Source organism: Triticum urartu, chromosome 5A (genome assembly GCF_056163025.1).
Source record: "Triticum urartu cultivar PI428250 chromosome 5A, HENAU_Tu73, whole genome shotgun sequence".
Taxonomy (NCBI): Eukaryota; Viridiplantae; Streptophyta; class Magnoliopsida; order Poales; family Poaceae; genus Triticum; species Triticum urartu.
In genome coordinates this window covers 116,062,971-116,083,918 of record NC_141877.1, presented here as the reverse complement: position 1 = coordinate 116,083,918, position 20,948 = coordinate 116,062,971, and the positions used below count along the sequence as shown (strand labels likewise).

Genomic DNA, 20,948 nt, shown 5'->3' with positions numbered 1-20,948 from the left:
TGCTAAATATAATAGGTATTCAACTGAATATGCATGAACTGAAGTGGGTTTGCCTCTCATGAGGGTACTACCATGATCACGTTAGTCCTGCTAATTTACTCTTCCGTTTCATATTAATTGTCGCTGAAACTTATCTATCTAGACATATACTAGATACATCCGTTTGAGTCCCCCTCAAAAAAAGAAAGATACCTCCGTTTGAGCAACAACTAAGATAGCTGAATTCCCCTAAAAAAAACTAAAATAGTTTTTTTGAGTAAAAAAAAGCTGAATGTTTAATAACCTACATCGTTCAGTTAATAGGCATTTTTCAACAAAACAGACCAAACAATACAATATCGATGAAATCCGACTATGAGATTAACCCCCCCTAAAAAAAGAATGAGATTAACCGGCCAAATTGGCTCGTGGAAAGCCACGACTCTCTCTTCTCTTTTTAAAATCGTGGAAGGAAAGCAACTGCCAGGTAGCGTCCAAACCCAAATAAACCAGCCAACCAAAGCAAAAACTAATCCCACCCAATCAAACCCGCTTCCCACATCACTGCCGTCCGCCGCGGATCAGACGGCCAGGACCCCTTCCCCCCGGGGCGCAGCTTGCTCCCAGCACACCAAAGAAAACCCTTTTTTTCCTTTTCTTTTCCCCAGATTTCCTCCCCTCTCCCCTCTCCCCTCCCTCCGCTCCTCTCGCAGCCTCCCTCACCGCCGTCGCCGAATCGCGGAGCTCCCGCGCCGCCCAATCGCAGGGCTCGCCCCGTCGCCCAATCGCAGAGCTGCCGCCTCGGCTCCGTCGCGCGACCTTCGACGTCTGAAGCTCCGCCGCGCCGGCCAGCTACATCCCGCCCGCCGTCGCCAACTACCTCCCCGTCTCAGCAGCCAGCAGGAAGGTAGGACGCAGAAGCGCACCTCCGCCCTCCGTCTCTCCCCATCCACCCTTGTTCCGTTCTCCTCTTGTTGCCAGAAAGTAGGTAGCACGTATAAGGTAGAACTTCCAGGCAGATCTGTTGTGGTTTTATATGTATGTTAAGGCGGATCTGATGCATACTTAGATCTGATGCCCACTTTGAAACTGTAAACCGTAGAATTGGCTGAGAGTTCCTATTGCTCTATTTTGGTGTTAGTATTCACTGGGTAATCACTGGAAGTCGGTCTCTGTTTTTTTTTGTGCAGTATCCACATATGCCTGAGTGATCTAGATTAAGGAAGAAATTGCTAGTTCATTGGTAGAGGGAAGCAGTTATATCAATGAAATAGTGTTTAATACAGTTCTTGTTAGCAGATGCTTTAGGTGTTACACATGGACCTGATTCCATGTAAAAATACAAGGTCTCGTTTAAAACAAGGCCACTGTCAGATTTTTGTACACTCCCAGTGCTAAGGAAAAGTAGTATGTTGTCCTGCTCTTGTCAGATTTTATACATCTCTTTAGAATTTTGCCATTCATGTTCACTGTTTGCTTTCTTGCTGATGAGGTTGCCTTAAGCAACGGTTAGCTCGTTGTAGAAAGATGTGTTTTCCTTCAATCCTGATTGCGTGTCTCATTAACTTTAAGTTGTAGAATATTTTGTAGTATGGTTTGGCTCTACCCAAAAGAGGACTTTACTTTGTCAAGAGAGTTCTATTTTTTTAATGATGTATGGAGTTTTTATATCATGAGCTATCTGACTCTCCTATTTTGGGCCTACAGAGTCAGCATGTCGTTGGATGTTACTCAAATACTCCTCAGTGCGCAATCTGCTGACGGCTTGATTAGAAAGCATGCTGAAGAAAGCCTCAAGCAGTTTCAGGAGCAAAACCTCCCAGGTTTCTTGCTCTCCCTCTCAACTGAGTTGGCCACCAATGAGAAACCTGAGGAGAGCCGCAGATTGGCTGGTCTGATCCTCAAGAATGCACTCGACGCAAAGGAGCAGCACAGGAAGAACGAACTTTTCCAGAGATGGCTCGCACTGGATGCTGGTGTCAAGGCACAAGTTAAAGCATTGTTGCTGCAAACTCTCTCATCTCCTGTTGCAAGTGCCAGATCTACATCTTCTCAAGTCATCGCAAAGATTGCTGGCATTGAGATCCCTCAAAAGCAATGGCCCGAGCTTATAGGATCATTGCTATCAAACATACATCAGGTACAGCCAAACGTCAAGCAGGCAACGCTTGAGACACTTGGCTATTTATGCGAGGAAGTTTCTCCTGAAGCTGTCGACCAAGACCAAGTCAACAAGATACTTACAGCTGTTGTTCAGGGTATGAATGCTTCTGAAGGGAACTCTGAAGTGAGGCTTGCAGCCACACGAGCATTGTATAATGCATTGGGCTTTGCTCAGGTTAATTTCTCCAATGACATGGAGCGTGATTATATCATGAGAGTCGTCTGTGAAGCAACACAGTCACCAGATGTGAAGATAAGACAGGCTGCCTTTGAGTGTTTGGTGGCTATTTCATCAACTTATTACGATAAGCTGGCCACATACATGCAGGATATATTTAATATCACTGCAAAGGCTGTGAGGGGAGATGAGGAGTCGGTTGCACTTCAGGCCATGGAATTCTGGAGTTCCATATGTGATGAGGAAATCGACATTTTGGATGAGTACAGTAGTGAATTTACAGCTGATTCTGATGTTCCTTGCTACTATTTTATCAAGCAAGCTCTTCCTGCCCTAGTGCCAATGCTGCTGGAGACTCTCCTCAAACAGGAGGATGACCAAGACTTGGATGAAGGTGCTTGGAATCTTGCAATGGCTGGGGGTACTTGTTTGGGCCTGGTGGCGAGGACTGTTGGGGATGATATTGTTCCTCTTGTGATGCCTTTCGTTGAGGAGAACATAACAAAACCTGAATGGAGACACAGAGAGGCTGCAACATATGCTTTTGGTTCCATTTTGGAGGGTCCATCAGCTGATAAACTGACCCCTCTAGTTAATGTCGCCTTGAATTTTATGCTGTCTGCCTTAGTAAAGGACCCAAATAACCATGTGAAGGACACAACTGCTTGGACCCTTGGAAGAATATTCGAGTTTCTTCATGGTTCTGCACTTGAAACTGCTCCTGTCATTACAGCTGAGAACTGCCAGCAAATACTGACTGTGCTGCTTCAAAGCATGAAGGATGTCCCAAATGTGGCAGAGAAGGCATGTGGGGCACTCTATTTCCTTGCTCAAGGCTATGTTGATGCTGGATCGGCGTCACCATTATCCCCTTTCTTTCAAGATATTGTTCAGAGCCTTCTTGTGACCAGTCACAGAGAGGATGCTGGTGAATCCAGGCTGCGTACTGCAGCTTATGAGACTCTAAATGAAGTTGTCAGGTGCTCCACTGAGGAGACAGCTCCTATCGTTATGCAGCTAGTACCTGTGATTATGATGGAACTCCATAATACACTTGAAGCGGGGAAGTTGTCAACTGATGAGAGGGAGAAGCGGAGCGATCTGCAGGGCCTTCTTTGTGGTTGCCTACAGGTTATTATCCAGAAGTTGGGAGGGATGGAGTCAACAAAGTTTGCCTTCTTACAGTATGCAGATCAGATGATGGATCTGTTTTTGAGAGTTTTTGCTTGTCGAAATGCCACGGTGCATGAGGAGGCTATGCTTGCTATCGGTGCACTTGCATATGCAGCTGGTTCGAACTTCGCGAAGTACATGGCACAGTTCTATCAGTATTTGGAAATGGGACTTCAGAACTTTGAAGAGTATCAGGTGTGTGCCATTACGGTGGGTGTTGTGGGTGACTTGTGCAGGGCACTGGAGGACAAAATTTTGCCCTACTGTGATGGCATCATGACCCAGCTCCTGAAGGATCTATCCAGCAATCAGTTGCACAGATCTGTAAAACCTCCTATATTCTCATGCTTTGGTGATATTGCACTGGCAATTGGAGAGAACTTTGAGAAGTATTTGATCTATGCCATGCCCATGCTACAAAGTGCGGCAGATTTGTCGGCGCACACAACTGCAACTGATGATGAAATGCTTGACTACACCAATCAACTAAGAAATGGCATCTTGGAGGCCTACTCTGGTATTCTTCAAGGATTCAAGAGTTCCCCTAAGACACAGTTACTGATGCCGTATGCTCCACATATTCTTCAGTTCCTTGATGCCCTTCATAATGGAAAGGATATGTAAGTCGTCCAGAATTCCTTCATTGCTCCCTTATTTTACATTATCTATATGTCCTGCTTTCTGGATGCTCAAGGAAACTAATGCAAACACATAGATAGATAATAATAATTAGACAATTTTCCTTGTATGCTAGGCAAATGCCCACCTGTAGCTTTAAAAAATATACAAGGTCCAAAGTACTGGAAAATTAAACTAAGTTGATGTATCCTTAAGCTAATTTTCTGTGAACGGATAATTGCTTATGTGATACTGAATAAGTACCACTGTACTAGTTGTATCATATGCCACTGAAAGATTCACAATTCACTCAGTACCCTTGCGGAAAGCACTCAACCGGCCTTGCTCTTCTGAATTATATGAATGAGTCTAAAGCTGCAATTGGTGAATTCACTTTTTCATAGCTACTTTTGAAACTTCATTAGATGCAATCGCCATTATTGGGCTGTTGATATGCTTCACAAAATACGTGTTAGTTTTTCACTGAATTGCTGAATTGGCCAACAAGAATAGGCCTCGTCTGGTTCAGTGTTTGCGCACGGTTGCGTGCAGTGCTAAACCAGGTTAAAATGGTCAGTTTACCCACTAGACGATAGTGCATTAACTCCTAGCTAACACTGAAGGAAAATATGAATATTTTGAAAGTGGGTCGTATAGAATAAATAGTGTTTTCCATTGGCTATGATGAAACTAGACTATTCTCAGTGATATATAAGCAATGTTCTCCAAAATGTGGATATAGTTGACAGGTGTTAAATCCATATAGTCCGTTACAGGCCTACTTAAATTTAATGTGCTTTAGGTATCATGTTTGGTCAAGCTAAGCCTGGCAGAGTTTCTTTGTTGGTGAATTTTTTATTGTGAACTGCTGCATTAGATTGTAGTGTTCGGTTTTCATTTACTAACGGGCGTTAGAACTAATTTTGGATTTCTTGCTGTGCATGGACTAAGCTTCGCCATCTTTTATATTTGTTTTATTGATGTATTTTGTTTGCGTTCAAACCGCCACTAAGAGGGAAAGGGCCAAATCCAGTTTGGATAGTGTGTCGTCACACTTACATACACCTTGCACTATTGCCAGAATAGGATCTCTCTCCCAAAGCCTCTCAGCCAACCAATACCACACCCATATAATGACCAGTCTCATTTTTATGACTAAGCACCGATAGTGAAGCATTATCACAATAATTAACCAATATTCCAGCACACTAATTTTTAAAATTGTCTCTTACCATTTCAGGGATGATTCTGTGATGAAGACTGCAATAGGTGTCTTGGGAGATCTGGCAGACACATTGGGTGTTAATGCTGGTCCTTTGATCAATCAATCCACCTCAAGCAAGCAATTTTTGGACGAGTGCTTATCATCTGATGATCCTTTGGTCAAAGAATCAGCTGACTGGGCAAGGATTGCAATCAGCCGTGCGGTTTCGGGTTGACGTGACATTTGTCTCGAGTCTGCACATGCATCCATCCACGAGTCAGTCCAGGTCTTCGGTTGCATCATGTCTAGACCTGCTCTTTGGAGAAGTCCACCGTCCTCAAAGCAGAGTCGGAGGGTCCTCACTAACTCATGCATCAGTACATGTGTCAACCCAGCCTTTTTCACATCTGCGGAAAAGAGGGTTAAGTTGGCCACCTGCTAACTTTTCTAAAAAAAGGAATCCAGGAGCTTCTATTGTCGCCTGCGACACCGATGGTCCCTTGGTGTGGCATCCGCGCTTATGGTCGGGGCGCTCTTGCTTTCCATTGCATCCATTGCATGCATTGAACATTGGTCATATGGTCACTCACTAAAAGGCCCGGTTGCTTATTCATCCATTATGCATAAGGGGCTCGCGTGCATTGTCACAGGATTTTTGTACTGCTCAGGGTGTCCAACTTCACTATGTGGGGGCATGTTCCTCCTGAGCTCGCATTTTTTTTCTTTTGCATTTGCATTGTCTTGCATTCATCCCAGACGGTTTTGTAAGGGTTCTTTTGGTCAAAAACTGAGATCCCAGACGGTTGTGTCGGTTTATTTCAAGGTGTTGTCAGAGCAGTGCGTGATTGCGCTCTTTTTTTTTTGGTCATCTATGCTGCTGTTCCATATCAGCTTCTTTGAAGCTTGTGCTGGCGGGTGGAAACGAACAATTATAGGTCTTGGAGTGGTTTTGTTTTGGGGGGCAGTTGTCGAGTTGTATTTGTTTATTACAGGAATTGTATTATTATGTGGAACGCCGCCACCTCCTATCAGACACGTCATATCGTTGGCTGTGTATACGAGAATATGATGATGCATGTGTTCAATGATATGGATTTTGCCTTTTCCTCTATCCTCAGCTCTGGCACATGTGCTTGAGTGATTGATAAATTATTGGGCATTTAGCTACAACTCTTACGCAGTTCCTCTATGGTAGTAGAAGGCATTTGATCTTTATGTCGTTGCTCTACATGGATATGCGTGTAAACAATATCGAGCGCTACACAGACATGTGCTTTGTCCTACATGTAAACAATATCGAGCGCTACACAGACATGTGCTTTGTCATCCTGCTCTGTTCCACATTGTTTTTTTAACCGGGCATAAACCCCATTCCGTTAACTGAACAACAATAACGGAAATACATCAGTTCAGAAGGAGCCAGGACAGCAGATAATTGCCAAAACATAGTCCAACGCTTGCATAGGAGCAAAGGAGACACACGCCCACACAAGGGGACAAACCAAAGTGGCACAAACGGCACTCAAAACAGACACAACCGAAACACATAAACTCAAGCATGGTGAGAACTCGTGGAATGCTCCATCCGCAGCATCACTCTTGAAGCAAAGCCCAGCCGTATTGGAGAGCTTCAAGCATCACCCCCATCCTGAACCGCAGCGCATATCCACATTATGTTAGACGCATTGTCCTTCAGCATCTTGGCTCCCTTCCTCACATCCTCAACATCCTCACGTCGTAGAAGCCTTACCCAATATGTTAAAAAAGCACAAGTAGAGAAACAACTACAAAAGGGGTTTTAAGAACTTTAAATTCAAACATCGCCCTATCGCGACAATTCCAAATAGCCCAACAAATAGCAGCTAAACAAATAGTATAGAAAGTCCCCCCACCTTCCCAAGGAAAACAACAAAGCACCTGGAGTAAGCTTGCCATATGTTGTTTGGGCAAAGATCGGTGCCAAAAACACTGAACACAATACGCCAGGTAACTCTGGTAACCAGACACAAGAAGAAAATATATTGCGTGGTCACTCATTCGCCACAAAAGGAACACTTAGGGTTACCCTTCTAGTTCCTCCCTTTCATAATACCCCTCGTCAAAATCGCATCCTAGAAAAGCTGTCACAGGAAAAATCTGAATTTTCATGAAAGCTTCGTTTGCCACATCCATCTATAGTCACAACGAGACAAGTTTTGCCCCAATAGGCTATAGATAGATGATGCGGCTTAAACTACGTGGTATTTTCTCAAAGAGGAAGGGATGATGCAACACAACTGAAAGGACCACGATGTCGCCTAGAGGGGGGGGGGGTGAATAGGCGTTTTAAAATCTTTTACGGATTTGGCTATATCCTAATGCGGAAATAAACTAAGCGGATACTTTTTAAGCACAAATCCTAAATATACTAGGCTCACTAAGTGCACCAACAACTTAGGATAAACAGGATGAGAACAACGAGGATATGAGTAAGCACAAGTAAGTCACACAAACTTACTCAATGTATATCACGAGATATGAAAATGAATAATACACACAACCACAAGTAAGCAATACAAGCTTACACAAATTGTATCACAATATATGGAATTGAATGATACAAGCAAACTCAAGTAAGCACTACAAGCTTACACAATTTATGTTACAAGATATGGAAATGAATTTTACAAGCTGGGAATTCACACTAAGCATAAGATAGAACAATAGTAGAAAGTATGAATTGCAAATATAAAGTGTAGGCCTAAATAATCTCTTCAAGGGAATGGCCAACACAATATAATGAGGACAACAAGATATAGTGAATGCACGGTCAAGTGACCAAAGTAAACCACAAGTAAGGAGTTAGGGTTAGGGATAACCAAAATCACGAAGACGAGGATGTATCCCGATGTTCACTTCCTTGGAGGGAAGCTAGTCACCGTTAGAGAGGTGGATGTTACCACGAAGGCACACCAATGCCACGAAGGCTCACCCTATTCTCCTTGAGATATTACCACGAAGGCGATTCTCAACCACTAGTGGTAGACCTTGAGGCGGCCTCCAAACCTTACAAACTTTCTGGAGGACAAATCACAAGTTGATTCCTCACCGGAGCACTCCTACCGCCTAGGAGTCTCCAACCTCCAAGCGTAACAAGAACAAAGGGGAAATGCTCAAGACTTGCTCAAATCACGAATTCCTTTGGTCAAGAGAGGGAGAGGGAGTGGATCTATCACTTGATTGGAAAAACTCTCAAGAACTCTCACGAATCTCTCCAGGATCTAAGATTTGGTGTAGGAGAAGTGATAGGGAGCCACTTGTGTTCTTGGGGCGATTTCGAATGAAGTGGTCAACCCTCTACCGGATTGGTAGAGGGGTATATATAGCAAGCCTAGAAAACTAGCAGTTTGTGAGTAAGTGGTTGTGACGAGCTGGACATCTAGCCCAAGTTGGGGCCCCGGACATCTGGCCCAAGTTTTCGGACATCCAGAGGACACAATCAACATTTCAACACGGTTCTAGGCATCCAGACTCCGATTTTGATGATCTTGGGCTCATTTTGAAGCTATGGAAAAGCTCCAGGTCCTCACGTAGAGAACCACCAAATATAAACCAAAATGGAGGGTGCAAAGTACGGAAAGGTAAGATCATATACATTGGGGAACCTATTTGGCTTTGGATTTTCTTTGGTAGATGTATAGGCATTTTGTATTTGTATTGGATAGGAGTGATGTCGGCGTTCTGGGAACGGGGGTCCCCAGACTTGCCTGCTTGCGGCCTGCGGCGTGGCTCAAAAGGGGGCCCAGCGCGGCCCATCTTCATCAACACAGACCCAAGACCCTCGCGAGGGGCCAAGCCTCGCGGGGCGGACGACACGGAACTTCCTCAGGCACGGCCTCATCAGGCTAGCTCGCGAGGAGGCGGAGAGATCAAGGCGGGGTACCTCACGAGGTGCCCGTGACGCAAACCATGACGACCAAAGGCGCCAGGCGGGCGCCAGCCGCGCAATGTCCTCCTTTCCTCTTTGGTGCAAAGGGAGCAAGCGCAGGCGAGAGCATCAAGCAAAGGCACCCGTTTCGGTGCAACGAGACCAAGACTAGTCCAACGGCAGGGAGGAAGTCATTGTGGAGCCCAAGCCAGCGTCACCACCAGAGCCTTTGGCAGGTGAGGACCAACTTTAGTCAGGATAAATGTACCAGATGTTCCCCTTCAAAATGGCTAATTGTTGGCGCCCTTCCCGCTCAATATTTGGGAAGAGGCCCAGGGCCTTTGCCTATAAATAGGACTAGCCACCCCCAGGGTAGGGGGGCAATCAAGAAGGGAGAATCTAGAAGCCAAGAGAGAAACTAGCTAGGATCGGATCGAGTAGCATCACACACACAGAGAGAGAAGGACGACTAAACTCCTCCTAGCAGTTCATCCCCCCAGCCAAGAACAGACCCTCGCGAGGCTGTTCTTCCTTGTATTGCTCATCATCATCAGCCCAAGAGGCAATCCATCACACCACACACTGGAGTAGGGTATTACACCACAACGGTGGCCCGAACCAGTATAAACCCTGTGTCTCTTGTGCTGTTCTTTCCATAGCTTAGATCTTAGCGAGGCGGAGGGGTGCAGGTAGGTAGAAGGCGAAATCTCCACGCGCACCCCAGTGTTCGAACCTCAAGGGTCTGCCGGAACCCGAAATCCGACATTTGGCACGCCAGGTAGGGGTGCGCCGGAATTCATCTTCCACCACCCCGTTCTCCTCCGACCATCGCGTCCATGTCTGACGCTCGTCGGGCCCGCGCCGAGCGCCGGGCTGCTCTCGCTTCCCGCGTCGCCCAGACGGCTCCTGTCGGCGGGCGTCCTCGCCGTTCCCCGTCACCTACCGTCAACACCGCCACCGGCCCGGTGGGGAACGAGTAGCAAGCGTCGTCTCAGCATCCATCCGTGCGGCAAGACGGCCGCACCGCTACTCCCTCGCTCACCCCAGCTGGTTCTTCGTCCCGCGCGCTCCGCGCACCCATGGAGGCTCGAGCTGCGCTCATCGCGGAAAACGAGCTCCTGCGCTACCGTCCCGTCGACGACGTCTACGAAGAATGGCTCGACCGCGTCGCTGAGCTCGTCCGCGCCGCAGGGGGCTCTCCTGCGCCATCCGTTCTGCTGCACCGCACCCCGCCCCGCGCGGGCGACGAAGCTCCGGGGGCGCCCCAGCCGCCTCCTCCTCAAGAAGGCGCCATGGCTCCAAGGCGCGTGGCCCCTGGGCGGAACCCACTCCGTCAGGTGCCAGCGCGGCAAGAGCAGAGCTGCCAAGAAGTCCCTTGCCCGCAAGAAGCTGCCCGGGCGCTCCCTGCTCCAGCACGTCGCGACCATGCTCCTGCTCCCGCACGTCAAGACCCCGCACTGCTCCCAGCTGCAGCGCGTGGGGACATGCAAGACCAAGCTCTCCGCCACCCAAGGCCTCCCGTGGCCACAGCAGGCTGCCGTGCCTTCACCATCGAGCTACGCAGCGTCGCGTGGCCCGGCAAGTTCAAGCCAGACCTGCCTCCTCATTACGACGGCACAGCCAACCCTGCGGAGTTCCTCCAGCTCTATGAGCTGGGCATCGAAGCTGCCAACGGAGATGAGAAGGTCATGATGAACTGGTTTCCCATGGCGCTCAAGGACGGGGCCCGCACCTGGCTCCTAAACCTGGCTCCAGGAACGATCTCCTCCTGGGACGAGATGAGCACCCGCTTCATCGCCAACTTCCAAGGTACTCGCGACCGGCCACCCGCCGTGAGCGACATGCGCCGCATCAAACAACAACCCGGAGAGACCCTGCAGAAGTACATCCAGTGCTTCAACAACGCACACCTCAAGATTCCCAAGGTGACCGAGGAGGCCATCATCTCAGCCTTCTCCGACGGCGTGCGCGATGTCAAGATGAAGGAGGAGCTGGTGATGCATGAAGACCTGTGCACTTCCTTGGAGTTGTTCAACTTGGCAACCAAGTGTGCCAGGGCTGAGGAAGGGCGTCTCTCCCTCCTCGAGCTGCCTGCCGCAGGCCCAGAAGAGAAGAAGCCCAAGGCCAAGGATGTGAAGCGCAAGGGGGCTGCCGTGCTCGCGGCAGAACCAGACACCAAGCGGGGCAGAGATCAACCCGAATCTTCCAAGGGCAGTCGGTACTGTGTGTACCACGACCTCCACACCCACAACACCAACGAATGTCAAGAGCTCCGAGCCGTGCGAGAAGGAAGGATCGGCCGTCGCCCCGACCACGGTGACCGGGGCTACGGTCGAGGAGGAGGAAGGAACGCATGATGCTGGGAAGACCGCTGCCCGCGCCAAGGGTGGCGCAATCAACCTCACGAGGATCGCTGGCAAGACCCGCCTCGCGAGGGAGACTAGAGGGATCAGCCTCGCGAGGATCGCCCGCAAGGCAACGCAGGCCTCCCTCCGCTGCCGCTGTAGCCAAGGAGAAACGAGGACCGCCATCAGGACGAGGGGGCTGGGGGCTTCCAGGAGCCGCGCGCGATCGCCTGCATCCTGGGCGGGGCTCAAGCCCCAGCCTCTCAACGCATCTTCAAGTAGTTTGCCCGCGAAGTGAATGCAGTCCTCCCCAAGCTCGAAGCCACGCGCCCTCTTAGGTGGTCGGCGTGCGCCATCACGTTCAGCTCAACAGATCAGCTCAAGTGTGCGGCCACAGTCGGAGTCCTCCCGATGCTTTGTTCCCCAAGCATCAGCAACGTGGTGGTCACCAGGACCCTCATCGATGGCGGGACATGGCTCAACGTCCTGTTCGTGGAAACATTCAACAATCTGCAAGTGCCCTACAACCAGCTTCAGCCAACCAAGCCTTTCTCCGGAGTCACCGACGGCTCCACGGTCCCGATTGGGCAGGTCCACCTCCCTGTCACCTTCGGGGCACGCGACAACTACCGCACCGAGCTCATCGACTTCGACGTCGCTCACATTCGCCTGCCGTACAACGCCATCCTTGGGTACCCAGCGCTGGCCAAGTTCATGGCCGTAACTCACCACGACTACAACGTCCTCAAGATGCCAGGAAGTGGCGGAGTCATCACGGTGCCCTGTGAAGAGAAGGATGCGGTGTGTTCCCTGGAACGAGCCTTTCAGGCCGTATCACTGGAAGACCCGGATCGCGGAAGCAGGAGGCTTCCCGAGACCACCCCCAAGAAGAAGAAGACATCGTCCTGCCCGGCCCCTCAGGAGGCAGGCCCCTCAGGGCCCGCGCCTGCCTAGGGGGAACCTCCTTCCATCGCATAGGAAAGTGCGCCCGGCGCCCTCCTCAGGCAGGGCTCGGGGGCTCTCCCCTGGAGGGCCACCGACCTGGCTAAGGTCACGAGGGAGGCGCTTGGGCACCACATGGAGGCGTGTTTCGAAGCACGTTTCCCTCAAGAAGGAGTAAGGCAAGGAGGGCCAGACCCTCAGGAGTTCGTCAGCAAGGCCATTCAGGAGCTACAGGAGTCAAGAGTCATGAAAGGCGGCCACCGCCTACCAGCTGTGGCTCCCCATCCAGGCGAGGATGGTGGGCTGCGCGTCTGCATCGACATACCAGGGCTCAATCGAGTCGCCTCTCTGGAGCGCCTCTGGCCCTCGCGAGTGGGGCGCTGCGAAGGTCCACCCCACAGCTACGTTCGCATGCCTTACGGCTTGCCGAACGCGGCTGCCACGTACCAGCGCCTCATGAGGGGCATCATGGAGGCTCAAGAGGCCAGGCATTCTGCAGCCCTGGCGGAGATGGAGATGGTCCGCGAGGAGCCACCAGCGCCTCCGGAGCCTCCCAAGGCCCCTGGGCCTGGGGGCTCGTGAGGATCGGCTTCCGCAGCCCACCGAGTCTGCTACGCCAACACTCCTTCGTCCTCAACATCATCAGGTGACATCTTTCAAGTTTCATTGCCAGCTGGGAGCGCCCCCAGGGCTGCATTATTCCCAGGCCGCATGGGTCCGTTCCTGCGGCATGTATCCCTTTTATTTCATGTTGTTAGCTTACTTTGTTGGGGGCGCCCCACGGGCTGCATCATCCCCAAGTCGCTCGGGCCTGACCCAGTGATGTCCGCCTTCTCAGCATCTATTTGAATGAATCCACTCCTTCGCGGCTAATGTGTTTGACCTAGTTGCCCGCTCAACTGACGCCAACTGACGGAGCTGCTCCCAAACGGCACGACGCTTGCGCATGGGTCCGTCCCTGCAACGCCGACAAACCTGAATGGCTGAGCTCTGGCTGCGGCAGCCCCGCATGGCGCCACCTCGTCAAGCCTTCAGTGCCTCATCGCCCCTCGGAAGCAACCAACGGCTGACTGTCAATTGTCATGGCAACCCCTTGTTCTTTCCATGATGGGTCTACATGATCTCCCAAAGGAGCTGCGTCAGGAGAGGCCCTTGCGGTGTCTCCTTCACTCTCATCCGCGCGAACCGCTTGCACGTTAAAGGGAGGGTGCCTGAGCATCGCGACTCAGGGCTCCTACTGGCTCTCCAGCCCTCACCCTCTGGCCTTGTACACGGCATCGCGACCTGGCATACCAGCGACGGATGAGACTCGCTCGAGGGCCGGGACCCAAGGACGTAGAGCAGAAAGGGGAGCAAAGGCGAGAGGGGAGGGGCACGCGAGGAACTCGCCGAGCAACCTCACGCCTGCCGATGCACGGACCCGGCGACACACCAGAGAGCGGTCCCTGATTCTCGAGATAAGTCACCACCCGGAAGCACCAGCTACCGTGGCACCATCCCCGCACCTAATGCAATCCCGTGTTAGCAATGCCACTCTCCTTTCTCACCGAACGACGGCTGCTTGAGCGCCAAAGGGGACCTCCTGAGCATCGCGACTCAGGGGCTCTTACCGGACCCCGGGTTGCTCACCTCCTGGCCTTGACCATGGCATCGCGACCTGGCATACCAGCGATGGCTGAAGCCGCCTTGGGACTGGGACCTGTCGGCGCAGAGCACCAAGCCCTAGTGAGGTGCGAAAGGGAGAACTGAGCTAAGACGGAATGAGCAACTCGCACAATTCTACGACAAGGGTTATATTAACAAACAGGATCACATACACCTTACAAGCCCCCATGGGACGCGTCTTTGATTCCTTGCAGGGAACAGATCCTAAAAGGACGCTAACTACACGCACCCCTGCAAAAGACGCCATCGTCAACAGCGGGCCATCAAGCACCGGCATCAACCCCATCCAGATCAGAGTCGGTGACGGCCTGACGAGCCCGCCCTGCTCCAGGAGCGGCGCCGGCTCGGGGGCTCGTAGCTGTCGTCGCTCGTCTCCGGAGTCGCGAAGAGCTCGCCGGAGTCGCTGGACCCTCCGATGCCTCCGCCGCCTGAGCAGCCGCCAAGGGAGCGGTCGGCGGGCCCAGTCCTCGCCGTAGCAGGGTCCCGACCACCTCTCCCAGGGCAGCACTCCAGCCGGCGCCCGTTCGCATCGAAGACCTTGAAGAACATCACCGAAGCACCGTTGTACTCCAAGTGGATCGCGAAGGCGCCTCTTGTCCTGCAAACCCGAGCGATTTCGCTCCAGCCTCGAGTCATGAAGACCTCGCCCGGGGCAACGACCGCGACCTCTGCCTCGGTCGCGAGGGTGCTGCAGCCGGCGTGCTGCAGCCAAAGCTCTAGGAGTTCTCCCTGCGGGATGATGGAGGTGAAGAAGGGAGGAAGGCAAATCCAAGACTGAGGAGGCATGGCGGCATGGAGCACGAACTCTCGGGAGGAGCCCTCGGTGTGGACCCCAGGGGGGACGACCCACACCTTCGTGACCCGTCGGCGCCCATGGCGGCGCCGCCCGTGGCGATCGACATCAACTCCTTCAGAGCCCTCGATGTGGGCGTACAAGGGAAGCGGGAACCCCGGCGGTGGCCGCTCGCACCAGGGCCTCGACACCACCTGATGGTCCCCCTCGTCCCGGCCGTGGAGGGCGAGCCGTTTCTTTGGCGGGAGCGGGTCTGGTTCCTCTCGGGGAGCCTTTCCCTTCTCTGCCGCTGAGAACCAGCGGATCGGAGCCATCGCAGCAAGACGAAGCAAGGACCGGGAAGAAGGAGAAGCAAGAAGGGATGGACTGGAAGGGCGTGCGCCGTTCCGTACTTATGGCCAGCGAAGGCCAACCGCCGACGTCCACGATCGCAGGTAATCATGAACCGCTTTGCATGCAGAGACTTGTCCAATCCGTGCAGTTGCTGAGGCGCCGTGGGGAAGTGGAGACGCCCACGTCCAATCAACCGCCACGCAGCGCCCAAGGCCGCAGGCTGTTAGGGCCCGCGGCGCTTCGCTCTTGCCCTTTCGCCTCCCTGCGCGGCCAAGTCCGGGCGCGCCTTGGGCCCGGGGGCTACTGTCGGCGTTCTGGGAACGGGGGTCCCCAGACTTGCCTGCCTGCGGCGTGGCTCAAAAGGGGGCCCAGCGCGACCTATCTTCATCAACACAGACCCAAGACCCTCGCGAGGGGCCAAGCCTCGCGGAGCGGATGACACGGAACTTCCTCAGGCACGGCCTCATCAGGCTGGCTCGCGAGGAGGCGAAGAGATCAAGGCGGGGTACCTCACGAGGTGTCCGTGACGCAAGCCATGACGACCAAAGGCGCCAGGCGGGCGCCAGCCACGCAGTGTCCTCCTTTCCTCTTTGGTGCAAAGGGAGCAAGCGCAGGCGAGAGCATCAAGCAAAGGCACCCGTTTCGGTGCAACGAGACCAAGACCTGTCCAACGGCAGGGAGGAAGTCATTGTGGAGCCCAAGCCAGCGTCACCACCAGAGCCTTTGGCAGGCGAGGACCAACTTTAGTCAGGATAAGTGTACCAGATGTTCCCCTTCAAAATGGCCAATTGTTGGTGCCCTTCCCGCTCAATATTTGGGAAGAGGCCCAGGGCCTTTGCCTATAAATAGGACTAGCCACCCCCAGGGTAGGGGGGCAATCAAGAAGGGAGAATCTAGAAGCCAAGAGAGAAACTAGCTAGGATCGGATTGAGTAGCATCACAGAGAGAGAGAGAGAAGGGCGACTGAACTCCTCCTAGCAGTTCATCCCCCCAGCCAAGAACAGACCCTCGCGAGGCTGTTCTTCCTTGTATTGCTCATCATCATCAGCCCAAGAGGCAATCCACCACACCATACACTGGAGTAGGGGATTACACCACAACGATGGCCCGAACCAGTATAAACCCTATGTCTCTTGTGCTGTTCTTTCCATATCTTAGATCTTAGCGAGGCGGAGGGGTGCAGGTAGGTAGAAGGCGAAATCTCCGCGCGCACCCCAGTGTTCGAACCTCAAGGGTCTGCCGGAACCCGAAATCGGACAAGTGAAATATGCCTATGTTGGAATATGATGTGAGGAAGTAGAAATAGAAGATGTTGACTTAAGCAAATCTATCACTAACCCCTTTGACCCCCTCTTAATAGTGCGGGATCCCTATAACTCATGAATCATAAAAGAACTATACTAGATAGCTTCTGGAAACTCATTCTTGAGTATATATCCTTTTCGATGATCATCGATCCTCACAACTAAAGCCAAAGGAACTAATACCTTTGACTAAAGCATTCCAATTGAGATTGATGTTGACGTTTATGGTTGGCTCAAGTCAGAACGATGATCTTGATCATGACACTTGGTGAAGGCTTCAAATAGCTCCCCCATAAGCCATGTGGGGAGCATTGCACTGTATTCATCTTCATACGTTCGTCATGTGGTCATCCACAAGCTTCAAGCATGTAATCCTTCAGGATGGCTATCTTGAACTTGCCCTTGTCAACCATGATCATCAACACTTGATGTCATCCTCTCATGGACACTTGATCTCTCTCTCTCTCTCTCTCTCTACAAGCCCATGAGAATCACCTAACCCTCAAAAACATAGATAACACATAGTATGGGTTAGTACACAAAGCACAATTGATAAATTCTTACCATACCACAAGATCTCATGTGGCGCATGATATGCGCTTGTGTGTTGACCATCTTAGAGGTCAATCTTTGATCTTCACTATGCTTCGTTTCTTCAAGACATAATAACCGTTCACCATGACCACATCAAGTGTAACGCCCCGGATGTAACTTGCCATATTTGTACTCCAACTCTTGCCATTTTCGGCTCTAAGTTATGATATTCCCTCGTGGTTGAGTTTTGTCTTCGTTTTGCATTTTGTCCATGTCATGCATCTCATATCATGTCATCATGTGCATCGCATTTGCATACGTGTTCGTCTCATGCATCCGAGCATTTTCCCCGTTGTCTGTTTTGCGATCCGGCACTCCTATGTCCTTCGGCGCCCCCTTTTACCTCTTTTCGTGTGCGGGTGTTAAACGTTCTCGATTGGACTAAGATTTTCCAATTGGCCTTGGTTCACCACCGGTAGACCGCCTGTCAAGTTTCGTGCCATTTGGAGTCCGTTTGATACTCCAACGGTTAACCGGGGAACCGTAAAGGCCTCATGTGTGTTGCAGCCCAATACCCCTCCAAAGTGGCCCAAAACCCATCCAAACCCCCTCCATCGTCTCGGTCGTTCGATCACGATCGCGTGGCCGAAAACCGCTCCTCATTTGGACTCTCCTAGCTCCCTCTACCTATATATTTGCACCTCCCTCGAAATTCCCGCAGTCCAAAACCCTAGAATCCCCCTCCGCGCCGCCGGACACGTCCGGGTGACGCCGGTCAAAACGCGTCGCCGCCCCGAGCCACTCACATAGCGCCACGTGGCCCCGGCCACCGCGCGCCGCCACTGGCCCGCCGCGGCCCAGGTCGGGCCCCCCGGCCCGCATCGCCGCCCGACCGCGCCCGCGGTCGCCTGCCTCCTCGCGCCTCCTCCTCGCCGTCCGGCGCCGCCGCGGCATCACCGCGCCGCCGTAGCCGCCCTTGCCGGCTGCCGTTCGTCCTCCACCGTGGACCTCGCCTGCCCGCGCCGCCGCACTCCCTCTGACTCCGGCCTCCTCCCCAAGCTCTCCGGCGAGCCCCTAGCTCCGGCCACCGCATGGAGAACTCCGGCAAACCTCCTTCTCCGGTCATCCTTGTAAACCGTGCACCAGATCGAGATCGGGAGAACCTAGGGTTGACTTCATATTTCCACCAAGTATTTTATTTTTGCATTTTCAAGCCATAACTCCTCATCCGTAGCTCCATTTTGCGCGTGCAATATATCAAAATGTTCATCAGGATGTCCTATTCATTTTGTTCCGTTGCACCATGCTTGTTTGAGTCCATCTTGATGCCCAAATTGTTGATGCAAGAGTGCTATAAAATGATAGATCCTGTTACTTAGCAGATCTTGAGCATTTGTCATTTTTGCTATGATTATTGTGTGCTGCATATGGTCATGAGCTCTACATGTGTTTTGGGCTATGCCATGCCATCTTTACAGGGATGTATGCCATGTATTTTTGTGATCAATGTGGTGACTAGCACAAGAATGCAAATTAGCTCTCGTAATGTTGCTGATTTCAGGGACTTAGAATTTCACTAAGTCATTTCCCTGCTGTTATTTTAATGCCATGTATTCATGTTGCTACAGAGTGATCCATGCTTCTTTGGAGTATGTTCAGTAAGGATGATTTTGACATATGGTTGTGCTCTATCCATCCATGTCCCTATTTGCATTTATGGAGTAACCTAGCATGACACAATCTTGCTCTACTTTTGCTATAAAATGTAACTGGCAGATTGTTTACATGTTAATCAATTTTGCCAAGGTTGTTGTAGTTGATCCATGCATGCTATGAGATTGTTCTTGCCATGGTTAGCTTCTTGATCATGTCTTCTTGCTGGTAGTATGATTAGCTTGTCATGAAATGCCTTGTGTTCAGTGAATCGAGCTCATGAACATGCCTTCATAATTCTGTTTTTGCCATGTCCAGTTTTCTGCTAAGTCTGAATCTGTTAACGAAACTTGCTATGTTTACATGGGTGCCATAATATCTGCTAATCCTTGTTGGCTTATGGTCAGTAAGGGATTTTTGTTATATGCTTTGAGTAGATTCATGCCATGCCTTGTATTGCTATGATCTGATCCTGTAGCATGTTGTTATCTTGCTCTAAACATTGCTTCCTGATGTTAATTCCTGGCATGTTGTTATTTTCACAAAGTCTGTGATGCTGATATCTTTTGCACTTTTGCCATGCTTGTTTGAACCTGCTCTGGTGTGTTTTAGCCGTAGCTCAGTGTTCATCTTTTGTCAAGAATCTTGAGTAGATCACTGCCATGTGCTCTGTTGCTATGTTGGAGTGCAGTAGCTTAGTTTCTTGTTGCATTCTAGATGGCATCATGCTGTTAATCGCAAAATGGTGCCATTATTGTTTTGCTTGCCATTCACAAACCGTGCATCCGTTTCCGATGATCTTTATATCGATTTCGACCGAAATCAACTCATCTTTCCAGCGGCACACTTGGTTTGCCAAGTTGATGCCTGGTTCTATCTTTTCCTTCCGGAGCACGCATATGCATTGCATATCACATCCCGCTTATCATGCCATGTTTTGCATCATGTTGCTTGCGCATTGCATCATGGTTGACTGTTTTTTCCTTTGCTTGTGTTCTTGCTTTGGGTAGAGCTAGGAGACGAGTTCGTGATCGAGGAACCCGTTGAGTACGCTTACGTGATCAAGCTTACGTCAACTCGGAGAACTTTGCAGGCAAGATGACCATACCCTCGAAATCACTTCTATCTTTGCTTGCTAGTTGCTCGCTCTATTGCTATGCCGCGATACCTACCACTTGCTATATCATGCCTCCCATATTGCCATGTTAAGCCTCTAACCCACCTTATCCTAGCAAACCGTTGTTTGGCTATGTTACCACTTTGCTCAGCCCCTCTTATAGCGTTGCTAGTTGCAGGTGAAGATGGAGTTTGTTCCTTGTTGGAACATGATTATTGTTGGGATATAATTATTGTATCTTGTTTACTTTAATGCACCTATATACTTGGTAAAGGGTGGAAGGCTCGGCCTTATGCCTGGTGTTTTGTTCCACTCTTGCCGCCCTAGTTTCCGTCATACTGGTGTTATGTTCCTTGATTTTGCATTCCTTACGCGGTAGGGTTATAATGGGAACCCCTTGACAGTTCGCCTTGAATAAAACTCCTCCAGCAAGGCCCAATATTGGTTTTACATTTGCCTGACAACCTATAACCTTCCCTTGGGTTTTCGCGAGCCCGAGGGTCATCTTTATTTTAAACCCCCCCGGGCCAGTGCTCCTCTGAGTGTTGGTCCGAAATGGGCAGCCTGTGGGGCCACCTCGGGGCAACTCGAGGGTTGGTTTTACTCGTAGCTTGACCTATCCGATGTGCCCTGAGAACAAGATACGTGCGACTCCTATCGGGATTTGTCGGCACATCGGGCGGCTTTGCTGGTCTTGTTTTACCATTGTCGAGATGTCTTGTAACCGGGATTCCGAGTCTGATCAGGTCTTCCTGGGAGAAGGAATATCCTTCGTTGACCGTGAGAGCTTGTGATGGGCTAAGTTGGGACACCCCTGAAGGGTTTTGAACTTTCGAAAGCCGTGCTCGCGGGTATGGGAAGATGGGAATTTGTTAATATCCGGTTGTAGAAAACTTGACACTTAACTTAATTAAAATGCATCAACGGCGTGTGTAGCCGTGATGGTCTCTTTTCGGCGGAGTCCGGGAAGAGAACACGGTTTCGTGTTATGCTTGAACATAAGTAGTTTCAGGATCACTTCTTGATCATGATAGCTTCTC

The 20,948-nt window shown here is 50.9% G+C and overlaps 1 protein-coding gene across 1 annotated transcript; it reads left to right on the top strand.

Moving 5' to 3' along the window:
• Nucleotides 1–634: 634 nt before the first annotated feature.
• On the top strand, nucleotides 635–6,403 carry LOC125508092 (importin subunit beta-1). Its single transcript, XM_048672675.2, has 3 exons — nucleotides 635–886; nucleotides 1,687–4,113; nucleotides 5,352–6,403. Exons 2-3 carry the CDS (start codon nucleotides 1,694–1,696, stop codon nucleotides 5,548–5,550), a joined length of 2,619 nt encoding a protein of 872 aa, XP_048528632.1. The 5' UTR covers nucleotides 635–886; nucleotides 1,687–1,693; the 3' UTR covers nucleotides 5,551–6,403.
• The last annotated feature ends 14,545 nt before the right edge of the window (nucleotides 6,404–20,948 follow it).